Consider the following 17,695-nt stretch of genomic DNA (forward strand, 5'->3'; position numbering starts at 1 on the left):
GGCTTCCAGAGGGCATTTAAGAGTCTACCACATTGCTGTGGGTCTGGAGTCACATTTAGGCCAGACCAGGTAAGGGCGGAGGATTTCCTACTCTAAAGGACATTAGTGAACCTGATGGGCTTTGAACCTCATTTCAGTGCATTAGTAAGGAAGCATTTAACTGGGTTTAGCATTATGGCTTATCTATGGAAATGATTTAAATTCTACCTAATATTAGCTAAACATTATCTCGTTAAACATTTCCATGGACTGTAATTAAAACTGAATTATGTTGGCTGAACCCTTTACTCCTCTAGTAAGCACTAAAGTATTTTTTCAGTTCAGCAGTTTAAATATTCACTTAATGGCTAAGTACAAAGGTGGCCATGTGCTTATGCTTGTAATTCACCAGGCAGCTAATTTTCAAACTTTCCTAAACATCTGTGATTAGATGACACTAAGCTTGAATTTTTAAAAATTGTAAATTGTAAAAGGAATGGAAGACTGAGAGGGGCAAGGAGTTCCACGATTTTGAGTTACTTGATAACTGAGGAGCAGTGGGTTTGGCAGCTCTGCTTCACCATCTTATACTGGGTATTATGTAACGAGAAAGGATTCATTTGCAATCTTGTTGTACGAGGCCCCTTGGGTCGGAGCGATCATAATATGATAGAATTCTTCATTAAGATGGAGAATGAAGTAGTTGACTCAGAGACCAGGGTCCTAAATTTAAATAAAGGAAACTACGATGGTCTGAGGCGCGAGTTGGGTAGGATTGATTGGGGAATGTCACTCAAAGGGTTGACGGTGGATAGGCAATGGCAAACATTCAAAGGCCGCATGGATGAACTACAGAATTTGTTCATCCCAGTTTGGCATAAAAATAAAACAAAAAAGGTGACTCAACCGTGGCTAACAAGGGATATTAGGGATAGCATAAGATCCAAGGAGAGGACATATAAATTGGCCAGAAAAAGCAGTAATCCAGAGGACTGGGAGCAGTTTAGGATTCAACAAAGGAGGACAAAGGGATTAATTAAGAAGGGGAAAATAGAATATGAGAGTAAGCTTTCAGGGAACATAAAAACTGACTGTAAAAGCTTTTATAGATATGTGAAGAGAAAAAGATTGGTGAAGTCAAGTGTAGGTCCCTTGCAGTCAGAATCAGGGGAATTTATAATGGGGAACAAAGAAATTGAAGACCAACTAAATACATTTTTTGGTTTGTCTTCACAAAGGAGGACACAAATAACCTCCCAGAGATGCCGGGGAACATAGGTCTGATGAAAGGGAGGAACTGAAAGAAATCAGTATTTGTAGGGAAATGGTGTTAGGGAAATTGATGGGATTGAAGGCCGATAAATCCCCAGGGCCTGATAATTTACATCCTAGGGTACTTAAGAAAGTGGCCCTAGAAATAGTAGATGCATTGCTGATCATCTTCCAACATTCGATGGAATCTGGAACAGTACCCGTGGATTGGAGTGTAGCTAATGTTACCCCACTATTCAAAAAAGGTGGTAGAGAGAAAACGGGGAATTACAGACCGGTAAGCCTGACATCGGTAGTGGGGAAAATGCTTGAGTCCATTATAAAAGATGTAATAGCAGAGCACTTGGAAAACAGTGGCAGGATCGGACAAAGTCAACATGGATTCACAAAAGGTAAATCGTGCTTGACTAATCTACTGGAATTTTTTGAGGATGTAACTGGTAAAATAGATAAGGGAGAACCAGTGGATGTGGTGTATCTGGACTTTCAGAAGGCCTTCGATAAGGTCCCGCATAAGAGATTAGCATATAAAGTTAAGGCACATGGGATTGGGGGCAAGGTATTGACTTGGATAGAGAACTGGTTGGCAGACAGAAAGCAAAGTGTTGGAATAAACAGGTCTTTTTCCGAATGGCAGGCAGTGACTAGTGGGGTACCGCAGGGATCGGTCCTTGGACCCCAGCTATTCACAATATATATAAATGATCTGGACAAGGGAACTAAATGTAATATCTCCAAATTTGCAGATGACTCAAAGCTGGGTGGGCGTGTGTGCTGTGAGGAGGATGTCGAGAAACTCCAGGATGATTTGCACATGTTGGGTGATTGGGCAGAAACATGGCAGATGCAATATAACGTGGATAAATGTGAGGTTATCCACTTTGGTGGCAAAAACAGGAAGGCAAATTATTATCTGAATGGCAATAGATTGGGAGAAGGGGAAGTGCAACGAGACCTGGGTGTCCTTGTGCTCCAGTCGCTGAATGTAAGCATGCAGGTGCAGCAGGCGGTTAAGAAGGCAAATGGTATATTGGCCTTTGTAGCGAGAGGGTTTGAGTACAGGAACAAGGATGTCTTGCTGCAGTTGTACAGGGCCTTGGTGAGACCACATCTTGAGTATTGTGTGCAGTTTTGGTCGCCTTATCTGAGGATGTTCTTGCCATGGAAAGAGTTCAGCAAAGATTCACCAGGCTGATACCTGGGATGGCAGGAATGACTTACGAGGAGAGATTGGGTCGATTGGGCTTGTACTCGCTGGCGTTTAGAAGAATGAGAGGTGATCTCATTGAAACTTATAAAATTCTGACAGGACTGGACAGACTAGATGCAGGAAGGATGTTCCCGATGGTCGGGGAGTCCAGAACTAGGGGACACAGTCTAAGGATAAAGGGTAGGCCATTTAGGACTGAAATGAGGAGGAATTTCTTTACCCAGAGAGTGGTGAACCTGTGGAACTCTCTACCACAGAAGGCGGTCGAGGCTGTCCTATCCCACTTCCTTTGCTCCTGCGCACTTGTGCTTGGTAAATCTCCCTGTGCAGAGGCTTCTAACTGAACCTCTAAACTATGTGGAGTGTCAATCTTTGAGCTGGGGCCTGCAAGGGTATGGTTCAATAATGATATGTCTTCAGGAGGGCAATCTTCCTCTTTCTCTCCTGCAACTGGGTAATGAACCTGGAAACAGAGAGGGACAATGGTTAACAAATTGTGACAAGTGTAAGCAAAGACAGATGAGTGGCAATGCAAAGCAGAACCACTTTGTCATGCAAAGTGTGTGAAAGAAAGATTTCACTGAGAAGAGAAGAGGGTAAGATGGCCAAATACCCTACAGAACATATCCTACAGCCCTGCCAATTGTAACGCTCCTGACTTGGGGCACAGGACTTGTAGGGCTATTAGCCTTCCTCCTGTCCTCTTCTGCTCCTAGTTATTGCCCTCAAGAAAAAGAATGTGTTAATGGGTGGCCTGGTGAAAGGTTGTGAAGATGTGTGTGTCGGGGTAAAATAGTGTGGATAGTGCGTGGGGAAGTGAGGGCAGTAGCAGGTGCAGGGTGTGCAAATAGCAGCAGAAGGAGGTTTAGTGATGTGTGCTGCTGTGATTGCAAAAGATGATAGGAAGTGGAAGAGTGAAGGCTTGTGAGTGCTGGGGCTAGAGATGGAGCAGGGGGTAGGAGTCTTACCTTAGCAGCTCAGGTCAGATTATTGAATTTCTTGCAGCATTGCAGCCAGGTGCTGGGCACAATGCTCCTCATATTAACCTGCTATTCCATGTCTGACCACTGCTGCCTTGGCATTCTTCTCCCATTGTCTGGAAACAGTACCTCCCTCCTCCTAGTCATCTCCTCCACAAGGACCGCCAGAGTGAAGTCTGAAAATCGGGGCACCCTTGTAGAACTTGTTCTAGCCGTTATTCTCACTTTACAGCAATGACTCAAAGCAATGATTCAAAACAGCCAAAGTACACTTGTACGATAGCAAAATACTGCAGATGCTGGAAATCCGAAATAACAACAGAAAATGCTGGAAAAACTCAGCAGGCCAGGCAACATCCATGGAGAGAAACCTGCCTTTCGATCTATTTCATTTCCTTTCCAGTTTTGAAAAAGGGTTAGAGCCAAAACGTCGACTCTAATTTCTCTCCACAGATGTTGCCTGGCCTGCTGAGTTTTTCCAACATTTTCTGTTGTTATTTCAGCCAAAGTACACATTCCCTTTAAGGGCTGCAGGCTGCCTTTAAATGACATCACTGCAGCCCAATTTCCTGCACCCACCCACCCACCCCCCCGCCACCTGCCACCAATCGGCGAGCTGCCAGTAAACAGCCTGAGTACTGCAGGCAACATGCTGGCAGGAGATGGGTTGGCACTTTAAATATGATAACGAAGCTCCGTGCCTCATGGTAATCTAACATTTCAAATTTAACTGTGGGCGGGTGGGTTTCCCAGGCCTTCGAGAACCTGCCAGCTAAAGGGAAGGAAGGACTGCTGAATCCAGGAGGTAAGTGCTTTTCTGCTTACCTGCTGGATCCAGTGTCACTGCCTCACCAAACCCCACGATTGGACAAACCGAGACTCTTCTGATCTGCCCCCGATACCTCCGATCGCCCATGAGACCTCCGACCTCACCCCTTGAGGGAGGCCTACGACCTCCGATCCTCCCTCCAGTCCCTGATCCCCCTCCGACTTGCGATCCTCAGCCGCCGGCCCCTGATCCCCCATCCCACCTCCCCACCAGCTTCTGATTGCCTTTGCGGCCTTCCAAACTTCCCCCTCCGATACCCGATCGCCTTCCCAGCCTGCCGACCTCCCACCTCCAGCCCCAATCCCACTTCGCCTTCCACCCCGCCAGCCCTGATCCTCCTCCACCCTGCACCTTCCGGCCCCGATCCTCCGCCGCCCTGCCCCTTCCGGCCCCGATCCTCCTCCGCCCTGCACCTTCCGGCCCCGATCCACATCCGCCCTACCCCCTCCGGCCCCGATCCACCTCCGCCCTGCGCCCTCCGGCCCCGATCCACCTCTGCCATGCCCCCTCCGGCCCCGATCTTCCTCCACCCTACCCCCTCCGGCCCCGATCCACCTCTGCCATGCCCCCTCCGGCCCCGATCCTCCTCCGCCCTACCCCCTCTGGCCCCGATCCACCTCTGCCATGCCCCCTCCGGCCCCGATCCTCCTCCTCCCTGCACCCACCGGCCCCGATCCTCCTCCAGCCCCGATCCTCCTCCGGCCCCGATCATCCTCCGGCCCCTATCCTCCTCTGCCTGCCCCCTCCGGCCCCGATCCTCCTCCGCCCTGCCCCTCCCGGCCCCGATCCTCCTCCAGCCCCGATCCTCCTCTGCCCTGCCCCTTCCAGCCCCGATCCTCCTCCGGCCCCGATCCTCCTGCGGCCCAGATCCTCCTCCGCCTTCCCCTCTCCAGCCCCGATCCTCCTCCTCCCTGCCCCTTCCGGCCCCGATCCTCCTCCAGCCCCAATCCTCCTCCGGCCCCGATCATCCTCCGGCCCCAATCCTCCTGCTCCCTGTGCCCTCCAGCCCCAATCCTCCTCCGGCCCTGATCATCCTCCGGCCCCAATCCTCCTGCTCCCTGCGCCCTCTGGCCCCGATCCTCCTCCTCCCTGCGCCCTCCGGCCCCGATCCTTCTCCAGCCCCGATCCTCCTCCGCCCTGCACCCTCCGGCCCCGATCCTCGTCCAGCCCGGATCCTCCTCCTCCCTGCGCCCTCTGGCCCCGATCCTCCTCCTCCCTGCGCCCTCCGGCCCCGAGCCTTCTCCAGCCCCGATCCTCCTCCGCCCTGTGCACTCCAGCCCCGATCCTCCTCCGCCCTGCACCCTCCGGCCCCGATCATCGTCCAGCCCGGATCCTCCTCCTCCCTGCGCCCTCTGGCCCTGATCCTCCTCCTCCCTGCGCCCTCCAGCCCCGATCCTCCTCCACCCTGCACCCTCCGGCCCCGATCCTCCTCCGCCCTGCACCCTCCGGCCCCGATCCTTCTCCAGCCCCGATCCTCCTCCGCCCTGCGCCCTCCGGCCCCGATCCTCCTCCGCCCTGTGCCCTCCAGCCCGATCCTCCTCTGCCCTGCGCCCTCCAGCCCTGATCCTCCTCTGCCCTGCGCCCTCCAGCCCCGATCCTCCTCCTCCCTGCGCCCTCTGGCCCTGATCCTACTCCGCCCTGCGCCCTCCAGCCCCGATCCTCCTCCTCCCTGCGCCCTCTGGCCCTGATCCTACTCCGCTCTGTGCCCTCCGGCCCCGATCCTCCTCCGCCCTGCGCCCTCTGGCCCTAATCCTCCTCCGCCTTCCCCCCCTCCAGCCCCGATCCTCCTCCGACCCCAATCCACCTCCGCTCTGTGCCCTCCAGCCCCGATCCGCCTCCAGCCCCAATCCTCCTCCATCCTGCGCCCTCCGGCCCCGATCCTCCTTCGCCCTGCGCCCTCTGGCCCCGATCCTCCTCCACCTTCCCCCCTCCAACCCCGATCCTCCTCCAGCACTGATCCTCCTCCGCCCTGCGCCCTCCGGCCCTAATCATCCTCCGCCTTCCCCCCCCTCCAGCCCCGATCCTCCTCCGACCTCGATCCACCTCTGCTCTGCGCCCTCCAGCCCCGATCCTCCTCCAGCACTGACCCTCCTCCGCCCTGCGCCCTCCGGCCCTGATCCTCCTCTGCCCTGCCCCCTCCAGCCCCAATCCTCCTCCGGCCTCGATCCACCTCTGCCTTCCCCCCTCCGGCCCCGATCCACCTCCGCCCTGCCTCCTCTGGCCTCAATTGTCCTCCGCCCCGATCCTCCTCCAGCCTTTGACACCCTCCCTCCTCCCCCCCCCCCCAAACCGGCCTATGCACGTGACAGCCAACCAGCCTCTCCATCTGGCTAGCTATGGGTGGGACACAGTGCTTTGAAGTGCTAATCAGGCCCTGCTGTTAAATTTGGCAGGGCCTGTGGGAAACGCGTTGTCCCGAGTTTTTCGACCCCTTTCCAGCTACCCCACTCCCTGCCCGCCTCCAAATTAAAGTTGGGGCCAATGTGGCAACAGAGCACCAAATAGACCCGTCATATTCTCTTTGCCTCGATCCTCTCTGATGACATTTCTAATATTGGGAACTCACAGTTTTAATTTTAACCACTTGGGCGATAAACTGGGGAAGCAGATCGCGTGACCGGCATAAGAACCCATCCAATTTTCATTTCGATTGATTTCAGAGGAATGGAAATCAGGTTCTGCAATAGGTTAACCTTCTACTCCACCAGGTTACAACCCAGGCAGCAAAGGTGAAAATGCCCCCTCCTGTGTGAGAAGTTGTAGCCACCGCAGTGCTGCTCAAGGAACAGTTATAGTTTCTGCAAAAGAGTTTCCCTCAGCACTTTAAGGTGCACCCTCCAAAACACAATAAATAGACAGACATTCATTTCGTTTTGTGTTTTTATTTAGCAAATTTTTAAATCTGGGCTAAAAGCAAAGGTTAAAAATTGGAAACCCAATATATCAACCCGGGGCTGTACATTTCAGGGAAGCAAGCATTACATATGGAGGAGGGGAAAGTTGGGGAATTTGTTATATGCAAATTGAATGCCAGATTTCCCTACATAACAGTGACTGCACTTAAGAAATAATTCATTAGTTGAGAAGCAATTTGGGATTTCTGTCGGATGTTAAAGGTATTACAATAAATACAAGTTCCTACTTTCAGTGCTTCAAGTAATTTGAAATATCTCAAGTTGCAGACACTAACATGTCTGTTATTCTGATTTGGAATTTATCCGCCACCAGGGCAATTGCACTAAGAATGGCCCTTACCAAATGTTCAAACTCATAACATTCAATCACAACAAACCAGCCAATGAGAAATATGGGAGTGAATTTCCATCGTGGTTCTCCCGCTTGTCTGCTTTAACTTTATGAGAAGAGCCGCGGAAACTGGGCGGGCGGCACAAGATGTGTTTGAACTATTTTCCAGCGTTTCCAAGCTCTTCCGCCTAAGTTATGGCAGACAAGCGGAAGAACCCAGCAGAAATTAACCCCTATAAGTGCAAATACGACTAAATTGCCTGGATGCCATGGCCAGATTGCCAGGGCTCGGGCTAATGTGGCCCATGGGCCATAGTTTGGACAACTTCGACCTGCAAGAAACTCTGCGCTCAACGGCTTCATCCATGTTTGAAATTAATTTGTTACTAAATCTGTCTTTCCTTTAAGATATTGTTATACGTGTGTTTTACTTTTTGGAAGCGTTTTCATTCATATAAGGAAAAGGATTGTCCATTGGATTTGATATTTATCCAAAGGCAGACTCAGCATCATCGTGCAGTGCTAGCTGTATGGCTTCGACGTGTTCGGTCGGATCTGCCAATGTATAACCAGCGTGTGCACAACATGTGCCCTTTATACACGAGATTTCACTCAGCTATACACTGTACCCAAACAGAAAACCTGAATTACTAGATCAGAAACATAACATTCCAGACTGTTCTCGAAATATGCAAATTAAAAATACTGTGCCTGAAAGCTACAACTAAACAATGCAGAGAATTGGTAAATTAATTACTAAATTCATAAAATGCAATAAAACCATATTTGGTTAATACTTTGGTTAATAATCTGGCTAGGCACTTTCATTACAAAAGTGAACAACTGTCATACTGAAAAATTTGCATAGATTATAATTCATGCGATCCTTGCAGTTTATGCCACACAAGTAATTAGAATCACATAGTCCGGCAAAGGCTAAACGAATAGCGAATAATGTTCTCAACCACAGTTCCTTTCAACATAACGATATTCCGATAGAAGCAGGAAAGTATTGGACATCTTTTTCACTATCCTGTACGAATCACCATGAAATAAAAGACCACATCCATTTCTTCTTGGCGTTCGTATATGTGTTATTAACAACAGACAAACCGTCCATAATATACAGTAAAGCATATCTTTGCGTCTCCTGAAGATAGCTCTCGCTTTAAAATAAAAGTAAAGGAATGTCTAAGATGTTCACGGGGTGTTAAAGACCGGAAGACGGTTGGATTTTAATACTACATTGAGAAGGTCTTCAAAAGGCTGAAACAGGTTTTCTAGTATACAACAGTGGGTAATGATAGGCACATAGAACATGCTCACATCTTCTCCATTATATACAACCATCTCTGGAGCAGGTATATAAACATGTTCGCTAATATATACCACATATACAGTAGTTTGTAGTATATGTGTGTTATTCAGTATAAATGTAAAATAATCACATGTTCTCTGGTATGTGGTCTACAGTATATGTACGTACACATGGTCTCCCGTGTGCAGTAAACTGTGCAGTGTGGGTACATGTACCTGTTCCCATTCTACGGTGGGGGTAAATGTGAATATATGCACGTATTCTCTGGTTGATAGTAGTGTGTACAATGTGAGTATATGCATGTATTCCCCAATAGAAAGCAGAGATTATATTTCATCTGTATACACGTGTTTCCTAACGTATAGTGTAAATATGACTATCAATAGATCCTGACCCGCTCCTCAGTATCTGATTACAATGTTTTTAAATATTAATATCCCAGAAAAATCTGAAGCCACAAATTGAAAATGTCTTTAAACTCGTGGGCTGGAGTATTGTATGTAATCGTTTCCTTGTTTGTACGAAGTCACCTTTAATAATTGGACTGAGAAATATGAGTTTAAGGTATGGCTGTTCATTTAAATTGTATACAATTTATTAAAAGTAAATTCTTGGTAATATAACATTGCATATATTTTACAACAATACGTGATATACATACTGCACGCAAACTTTGCAGCCACACTAGGCTTTACAAAGGATATCCATTGAGAATCACCTTGTCAGAATGTACATTGTAGTAGTTATTTGCTTAAGTTAACAGGTTTCGTTACCCAACTTCTGCAAACGCAGAAAAAAAACAATCACATACAAAATGTACTGAAAGTGCAGTGTGAATTATATACTATGGTATTCACAATACATATAGCAGGCAAGAGCGAACGTGGAAAATAAGGAGTGTACCATACCTTTTATACTTTTAAATTAAATAAACAACACACGTTGTCCATTGAATTATTAAATACGTGATTTCCTTCTCTTTTGTAGAATGTTAAAGTACTTTAGGAAAAATGTCACAATTTGTACCCATAAAAATTGCCTGGTGTTTCAGTTGTTCCAAAATCTGAATTATCGAGCACATGGAATAAATAATAATTTGTTCATAAGAAATAGAAAACAAGGACCTTTGAATAGCTGAAAGTGGCCCAATTCTCGACCAAACCATGAAAATATATAAAATATTTATCCTCGGAAATGTAATTTTTCAAAGATTTAAACCCTTCGTTGTTTTATTCAAATTTCAATATAATCAACAATGCGAGTGTATTTTTTTTTGCCTTCTAATTTAGACAAACTGTCTCATCTATTTCTGTTTAAAATTGTAGTATCCCTTTTCGGGGATCCGAATTGTAATGTAAAACAAAAGTACCTCACTCTCCCGCTCAGTGCTTCTTTAACATGTTATTAGTGTGTTCCGCTTGGAGCTCGGCTGCAGTGCACAGACTAGTGATTGAATATGTAGTTAAAAGAAAAGCTAACATGCAATTCACTGGAAAAGGGATGCTACTGTTTTAAAAGAAATAAATCTTGGTCCTCTTAGAATTTCCATTACAAAAACGTGTTATTTTTTCCATAAACGGCGCTCGAAGCTTGAAAGGCAGAAGCTCGTACGATATTTACATGTACCTCGATTTTAAGAAAAAATTAAATTCTGTCTTTAAACAATTGTCAATGATAAATCCGGTAACAGACGTTTAGAATTTAAATGCAGAAGGACAGAAGTTTAGTATTTATGTGTACCTGAAAATGTTAGAAAAACAGAAAATGTAATGAAAATAAAACGCTTATCGATTCGGCAGTCAGTGGTAAAACAGTCTGTGTTATCTTCTAGCTGCAATTTTCCATTCTCCCTGTCGGATATTTTTTTTTGCTAGGATATCACCGTTGTCCATTGACATCTGGAGGAAGTATGGAGTGGTGGTGGTTTCCATGTCGTGACTCGAGATGATCGTGTTCTTCGCTTAGACTTTCCGGACTTCCTGTTCCATCGAAACAGCTTCCACAGCTTGAGTCTGGAGACATCTCCTGGATGTCATCGCTGGCCAGCCTGGTACTGTCCGCCTCTTTAATCTGTAACCCTCGCTGCTCGCCCTCCTGCTCTTGATCGCTCAGCAGTTTGGCCAAGAAATTGATATATTTCATGGCCAGGCGCAGGATCTCGTTCTTGCTCAGTTTCTTGTCGGGCGGATGGGTCGGGATGAGTTTGCGAAGTTCTGCGAAGGCCCCGTTGACATTCTGCTGCCTCCACCTCTCCCTGCTGTTTGTGAAGATCCTGCGGACGATTTTAGGCTGCGAGCCACCTAGAAGTAAAAATGAAACCAGCCGTGGTTTTGGTGAACTGTGTTTCTTAAACACGTAGAAATAATTATTGTGGGGATTTGGAGCAGTAATATACACTTCATAAAAAGGTGTACAAGTAAATGGTGTGTGTGTGCGCGCGCGCGCGCGCATGCCCGTGTGTTTATCTCTGTGTGCCTGCCTGTGCTGACACATGTGTATAAATACATAGTCAAAACATGCATATACAAAGACCTGTTGAAACACAGCACAAACAAGGACATAACATAGGCGTTTATTGTGAGAAAGATTTCAGATGCATTTTATTAATGCACGTATGTACTTTATTCTATATGTCACTAACTATGTGTCTCGCAGTCTGTTTTGCAACACATTTCCTTACGTAGTTATAGTCAGTTATCTGGCAATTGTATCGACACTCGAGCGGCGCTGTGGACGGTTTAAGATGTGGTTAATTAGAAGGCTGATTGCATACCAGTGACTTCCACTTCGTAAGGAGCTGGCCTTCTTTTCACTCGGTTACTGGGGAACATGTTGAAGGGTTCTGGATCACTGATGTAGCCATTGCAACAAGAAAGGAAAATTTGTGATGAAAATCCCAAATCTTAGTTTACTGACAGACACTGTTAAATGCTGACAATGGCTTTACAAGAGTTAAATATTCCGAGTGACAAAAACCTTATGGCATAAGTTATTCCTTAGCTTGTATTGATCGACAATAATGATCACAAAAGCAACAATAGCGAACATCTCTCAGCACAGAGCACTAACATCCATTTGTTCAGTGACAATGTCATGTCTTAGATAGTCGTTATTTTGAATGAACATTCAAATTCATTACATATTTTATCAATCATAGATAATTTGTGTTACATCAAATTATAACCACTTATTAATCTGGAAGCAATCAGCAACAATTTAAATTACTCTATTTTGAGCCTGAGCCACATCAATTTGCAATCCAATTTTTATCCTGTACCTGTTAAGCTTCTACAACCTAAAATACGTTATAACAAAAAGGAGGGTTTTCGAATCCGACTATTTTCTATAAAGGAGACTGACCTGTTTAAAAGTGGCAGGGTCTGATACTGGGATGTGCTGTTATATAGCATCGCTCTGGCTGCAGGAAGAGGGAGATGAGCTGCCGTTAACTGGACCATCCGATTCTCACTCACTGGGCTCTGAAGAGTCAGAGGCACCGGGGGTCTTGACAACTCGGTGGTCGGCACTGAATGAGCAAACGTGCCTTTCTGATCACTCTCATTTATAGGCTGGCCCCCTCTTTGCATCAGGTTTATGACTGGCACTTCCGATAGGGGATCAGGGGAGTCGTGCCTCGTTTCCTTGGAAACCCCATCATTTGACGCAGATTGCTGCTCAGCTTGGACCTGGTGTCCCTTAGTGGATTGCTCTGCGGGCTCGCTCGTGTTTTCCGCTTCCTCGCGGTCTGCTGTCTGTCTGGGGGAATCTTTCTGAACTGGACTCAGATCATCCTTGCGATTTTCACCAAGATCCGACCCGACTTTTTCCATCATCGTGTCGAAAAGCGGAAATCTTCACGGTCTTAACTGCGTTACCATTAAATCTCAAAAGGATGGAGAAATGCTGAAACAACTTCATCTGAAAGAAATATTCCCAGAAGCCAAAATAAAAATCTCTAGCGACAAGAAGACTTCGTAATTAAATTATTTGCATTATAATGAATTAAACTTTCTCATGACCTTGGCCGTACATTGAATTAGTTGACAGTTTAACGTGTAATGAAAGTTAGGCCCATTTATACACAAAACCACGAATAACACAATTATACAGCGAGTCATTTAAAATACATGGAGCGTTTATCTGGTTATATATGTATTTATAAGACTAGCCTAAAATTCACCATCTATTTTCAACGCACAAGCGAATGCAATGTAAATGGTAACATATTTTTTTTTAAGTTTAATTGCAAATTATTTAAAAATGAAAAGGCAATCAGAAGTAGGTTTGTTTCTGTGTGCAGTGCTGACCGTGCAATAGTCTAAACTGTAAATACAAACTCCTTCATATTGCATAGGTGAAAATGTAAACCAGTGGTTCAAACTGCATAGGATAGCTTAATACAGTTCTGTATATGAATAATCTAAACATAATGTGCTACTGCATTCTTTCATGATCTTTTATCCAAAGAAATCCCGCCAGTTTATTGGTTTCATCCCATTAATGAAAGGATAATATTCTCCTTGGCATCTATAGAGTATTGTACTGAAGTAATATTTTAACATATATAAAGCGTCTGTTTTCATTTATGTCACCCTACAATGCAACTGAAGTCAAACATTTACAACGAGTTATTGGCCGCTGCTATTTGCACTGTGCTGTTGGATCTTGCTGTGCTAAACTCACTGGGGAGCTGGATTCGTTTCTTGTTCTGGAGTCGACAGAGGCAGACCGGCACCTGCAGCATTCCATGCTGTTTTATTCTTTTTATAGAAAAAAGGCCTCTTGGACGGATTAAGCATTTCGCAGTTTATGGAAAATCAACCGAGATACTTAAAACAGTTGATCAATTAAGGATTAGGTTTAAATACTCTCTAAATTCTAAAGCTGCGGGGCACGTTGTAATCTTTTCCAATGAACTGTGTACGAACTCAGAAACGTACATATTATTAGAAGATTGAAATTTTACCTTGAGATCACACTGCTATACCGTGTGTAACGCATTTAAAAATAAAACAAAACTAAGTTGGCAATGCGGGTTGCAATTCGTACAGTTTTGTAAAAATGTCCTCAGAAAAAAAACTCCTTTCCTAAAATATACCGACAGTTTGGAAATTGAAGTAGGAACTAAAATGAACATCAATCAATTCCACTGTTTTGCTCACGTTAGCTAACAAATTTGTAGTCTATCAAAATAGTGCAAGTTAATGTGAATACCCCGTGCAAAGGAAACATTCCCAACATTTAGTTACTCCAATAAAAAAAAACCTTTGAAATATATGGTGAACTAATTTGTGTCCGTTTAAACTAACGTTCGGATTAACGGTGTCCCATTTAAGAGTCCCGGGCTGTATATGTATGTAAAGGCCGTCCAACGTGAGGCCTTCGCGGAATGGAAAAGACAAAATAAACACACGAGGACAATAGGACGGAATGAGGGTAGTTTGAATACACGTAGGCAGCCAGTCCCCATCTCTAACGTCTGTATTATTGTTACAGCTTCTAAAGCATTCGGTGTTTAGCTCAATGTCTTTGGTTTTAAAGTGACCTCCCCATACTGTGAACAAAAGTCTGAATCAGAACAATAACCGATATTTATTGGTCCTTCATTTTGCACTGAATGGTGCCAAGAGCCTGTATTTGGACTGCAGTGCAGAAATAAAACATCGTTCAATCAAGATCTCACAACACTGGCCTTAAAATTGCTTCCCCCACCCCTCCAAATAGATATTTGCTGGACCAAATTCCCATCACTACTTCGAGTGAGTTCCTCTATAGCGGACAAGTAGTCCATAAGTTCTTGGAACGAATCTGAGCGAAAGCAATCGGCTAATTTGAATTAAACGGTATCTTAAAAGGAGCCAAATAAATGTTACAAACGTCGCTATTTTTCGCCGGAAAACATATCCGTTATTTTCTCCCATAAATTAATTACCATCGAGATGGACTTTTCCTTCTCTCTCAAAACCTTCAGATGCGCAAGATGGCAATTGTGGAAAGCTATTGGATCGTAATATTAAATTGAAGCGTCTCCATCCGTTTCTGTCACTGTGCTGGTATTTCCCTTAGAAAAATCATCTCGTTTTATACAAATCAAATTAAAATATCATTAGAGATTGTATTATACACAATCCATTAAGCAATTCGAAAATGTCCCAAAAAGACTCCTCACTCCTGGGATTATTGCAAACAATGCTCGCAGCCATTTCCATTTTGTTTTATTTATCTCGCTGTATTTTTTTTAAAGTGCTTTTATGTTGCAATTATTTACACTCAGTTCGAAATCAGTTATAATTCGGCATTTGAAAGTGCAGAAGAATAAAACACACCCTTAAGAGGTGGCAATTAGAAATCTACTCACCGTCCTTGTTTATTAGAAAAGTGTTAGCAGCCATTTTCAGCCCCCTCCATGGCTGATCTTTGTGCTGTAATAAGTTTTTTTGGCAGCTTATGCCTTGGAGAGTGGAGTAGATTTTACATCACGTTCGATTTCCTATTTAGTATGGGGAGCGGAACACTACAGCAATGTGGCCAGGCGAGATAAGAAACCAGCACTGGCCGCCCTGCCCAGATAAGACAGCCAAGCCATTATTTATGAAATGATTCATTATTATTTGGCAATTTTATCGAGGGAAAGCGGAAAAATATTGCATGGATATGCATAGGAATAACTTTGGAACGCAAGGCATAAAAACCCTATATAGATTTTTTTGTGGCACTAAAAGACACTGCAGAATAGCAAAATGCTCTTGCCTGCCTACCTGAATTGTAATTTATATATTTTTCCTTTGTGGTAATTATTCCATGTTTTCATTAAATTGGAAACACCTACTCAGCCCTTAATTAATTTTAATGACGAAGTCAAATGTATCCAGAGGATTGTTCGTTTCTCTTTCTCTCTCTGATAGAACCAAACAAAGCCACTGTTACGGAAGGACATTGAGTAAAATAGTTTCCCATGCTTCCTCGCCAGTTTGAAAATATAGACATTTCCTAGACAGGCATTTTACCATCAGCAGTGTTAAAGTCCGGTATATTTTAAGTCTTAAGAGAAATGATTTTTATCAGGGATGTGATTGTACTACAATGGTCTAGGACAAATTCAAGATTGGGCCTAAGAGGGAAGATGCCTTATCAAAATGTTCTTAAAAGATCTGTACAAAGGCTGATTATTTGATTATATTTTAATTGCCAAAATTGTCTTTTCAGGGCTAAAATCCTTTCTTACTATTTTGAAAATATAGCAAGATTGTATTTTTTAATTTTAAAATAAAGTATAAAATGCATTACATTTTACCATTTAGTTTGTCTTATTATATTGCATCAGATCATTGAATATAAATGAACATTGATGAACAATTAGTTGATATCACAAGTACAAATTAAATACAATTGAAAAATGAATCCTCATGTTAAGCAAACACTGTTGAGATTGTGGATATAACGCTAAGATACATATATTTTTCCACAAAGGAATAAAGGCTGTTTTAGTTAAAAGGCGACACCCATGGGAGCTTAATCACTGGATATAATTTATGCCTCCCCCCCCCCCCCCCAATAATAGGTTAACTGTAGATGTGTTTTTGTAACTCTTGTAATCGTAGAAAGGATTGGATTCGATCTGTATTGGTAAGATTGTCTTGATCAACAGAATATTTTCTACGTGCAATTACTTTCCTACACAAATAATTTAGATAGTTATTAACCCTTTGATAGTCACGGTAATGTTAACCATATCCTAAAGAAGAATACTTGGCCTTCATTCCTGCGGTGCTATGTACACATTCAGCATATGCGTTAGATAGAATTTAATTCAGGTAAAAAATTAGAAAAGATGTGGGAGGATGTGTTGAGAGAACATACCTAAAGTCTTTAGAACCAGTGCAGTTAACACATTGCAATGTTTTACTGTATTAATCTCCTCCGAGTTCCATATCCCCATAAACATACGGGGACATTTATTATGACCATTAGTGGATAGATAGTAACTTGGCTGTTAAGCTTGCCCACCAAATTAATATTATTACTATTTATTATTGACCGAAATCTTAACCAGTAAGATAGCCAGGTTCAATGGTCTATCTGTTAATTTCTGGCATCAACCCTGGAGACTAAAGGTAAATGAGTCAGTTTAGTACATTATGCAGTACTCCCCCTCCCATCAGAGCTCTACGACGCCATATCACGCTCTATGACTGATGTAGACTACATTGGAAATTTCATGTTGGTTTATCTGTACATTCATATTTTCTGCATGGGTAACTGCCGCAAAATACAAAATAAAATAGATAGCTGTAAATACAGCTACAGCTTAGCAGGGCTTGTTCCAAAAGTAATGAATAACTATGAGCTGTAACTGTCTTGAATGTCTGGCAGGGTTACCTTATCGCAAACAGCTGTATTTGTAATACCCGATGATGCCCACAAAAACTGGGACCAGAGTTATAAATACTGCTGAAAATTGGCAATGGTAGTTCGTGTGGTGTGAATGTTTATGTGTTTGCCGTTGTTATTTTTCTGTTAAATTGTCCAGCTGACTAACTTTGTTTGACCGTTACAAACATTACACACTTTGACCCAAACGTGGCAAAGCCATTTAGAAAATAAGATCTGACGATTTAAAAGGGAGCGAAAGCAACGCGACTTGTAGTTATTTACTGCAAATGATAACATTCTTGATTTTAGTACAGGAACTCATTCAATCGCAACATTTTCCCTCAGATTATTTTAAGAGGAGAGAACTCTGGTTTTGGACATTAGGACAATCATATTTTTCATGAAGTAAACTCAGGTTATCCGTAAAATGTTATAATACAAATATACAGATTGAGGTACTTATCTAATATAAATGACATCTAATAATA

The 17,695-nt window shown here is 43.9% G+C and overlaps 1 protein-coding gene across 1 annotated transcript; it reads right to left on the reverse strand.

Annotated features, from left to right (window-relative positions):
* Positions 1–9,407: 9,407 nt before the first annotated feature.
* Positions 9,408–15,328, reverse strand: tal1 (T-cell acute lymphocytic leukemia 1). Its single transcript, XM_085982878.1, has 4 exons — positions 15,193–15,328; positions 12,195–12,752; positions 11,608–11,684; positions 9,408–11,134 (listed from the first exon to the last, which is right to left on the reverse strand). The coding sequence occupies exons 2-4, from the start codon at positions 12,665–12,667 to the stop codon at positions 10,713–10,715; spliced, it is 972 nt and encodes a 323-aa protein (XP_085839004.1). The 5' UTR covers positions 12,668–12,752; positions 15,193–15,328; the 3' UTR covers positions 9,408–10,712.
* Between the last annotated feature and the right edge of the window lie 2,367 nt (positions 15,329–17,695).

Source organism: Somniosus microcephalus, chromosome 3 (genome assembly GCF_052327205.1).
Source record: "Somniosus microcephalus isolate GS21.2 chromosome 3, FLI_Smic_1.0, whole genome shotgun sequence".
NCBI lineage: Eukaryota > Metazoa > Chordata > Chondrichthyes > Squaliformes > Somniosidae > Somniosus > Somniosus microcephalus.

Excerpts from the sequence above, each read along its gene's own strand:
- tal1 (XM_085982878.1), bottom strand. The coding sequence starts at position 12,667 with ATGATGGAAAAAGTCGGGTCGGATCTTGGTGAAAATCGCAAGGATGAT. Across the intron at positions 11,685-12,194 it reads ACCCTGCCACTTTTAAACAG|TGATCCAGAACCCTTCAACA; the intron begins GTCAGTCTCCTT and ends TGGCTACATCAG. Across the intron at positions 11,135-11,607 it reads TTACGAAGTGGAAGTCACTG|GTGGCTCGCAGCCTAAAATC; the intron begins GTATGCAATCAG and ends TTTTACTTCTAG.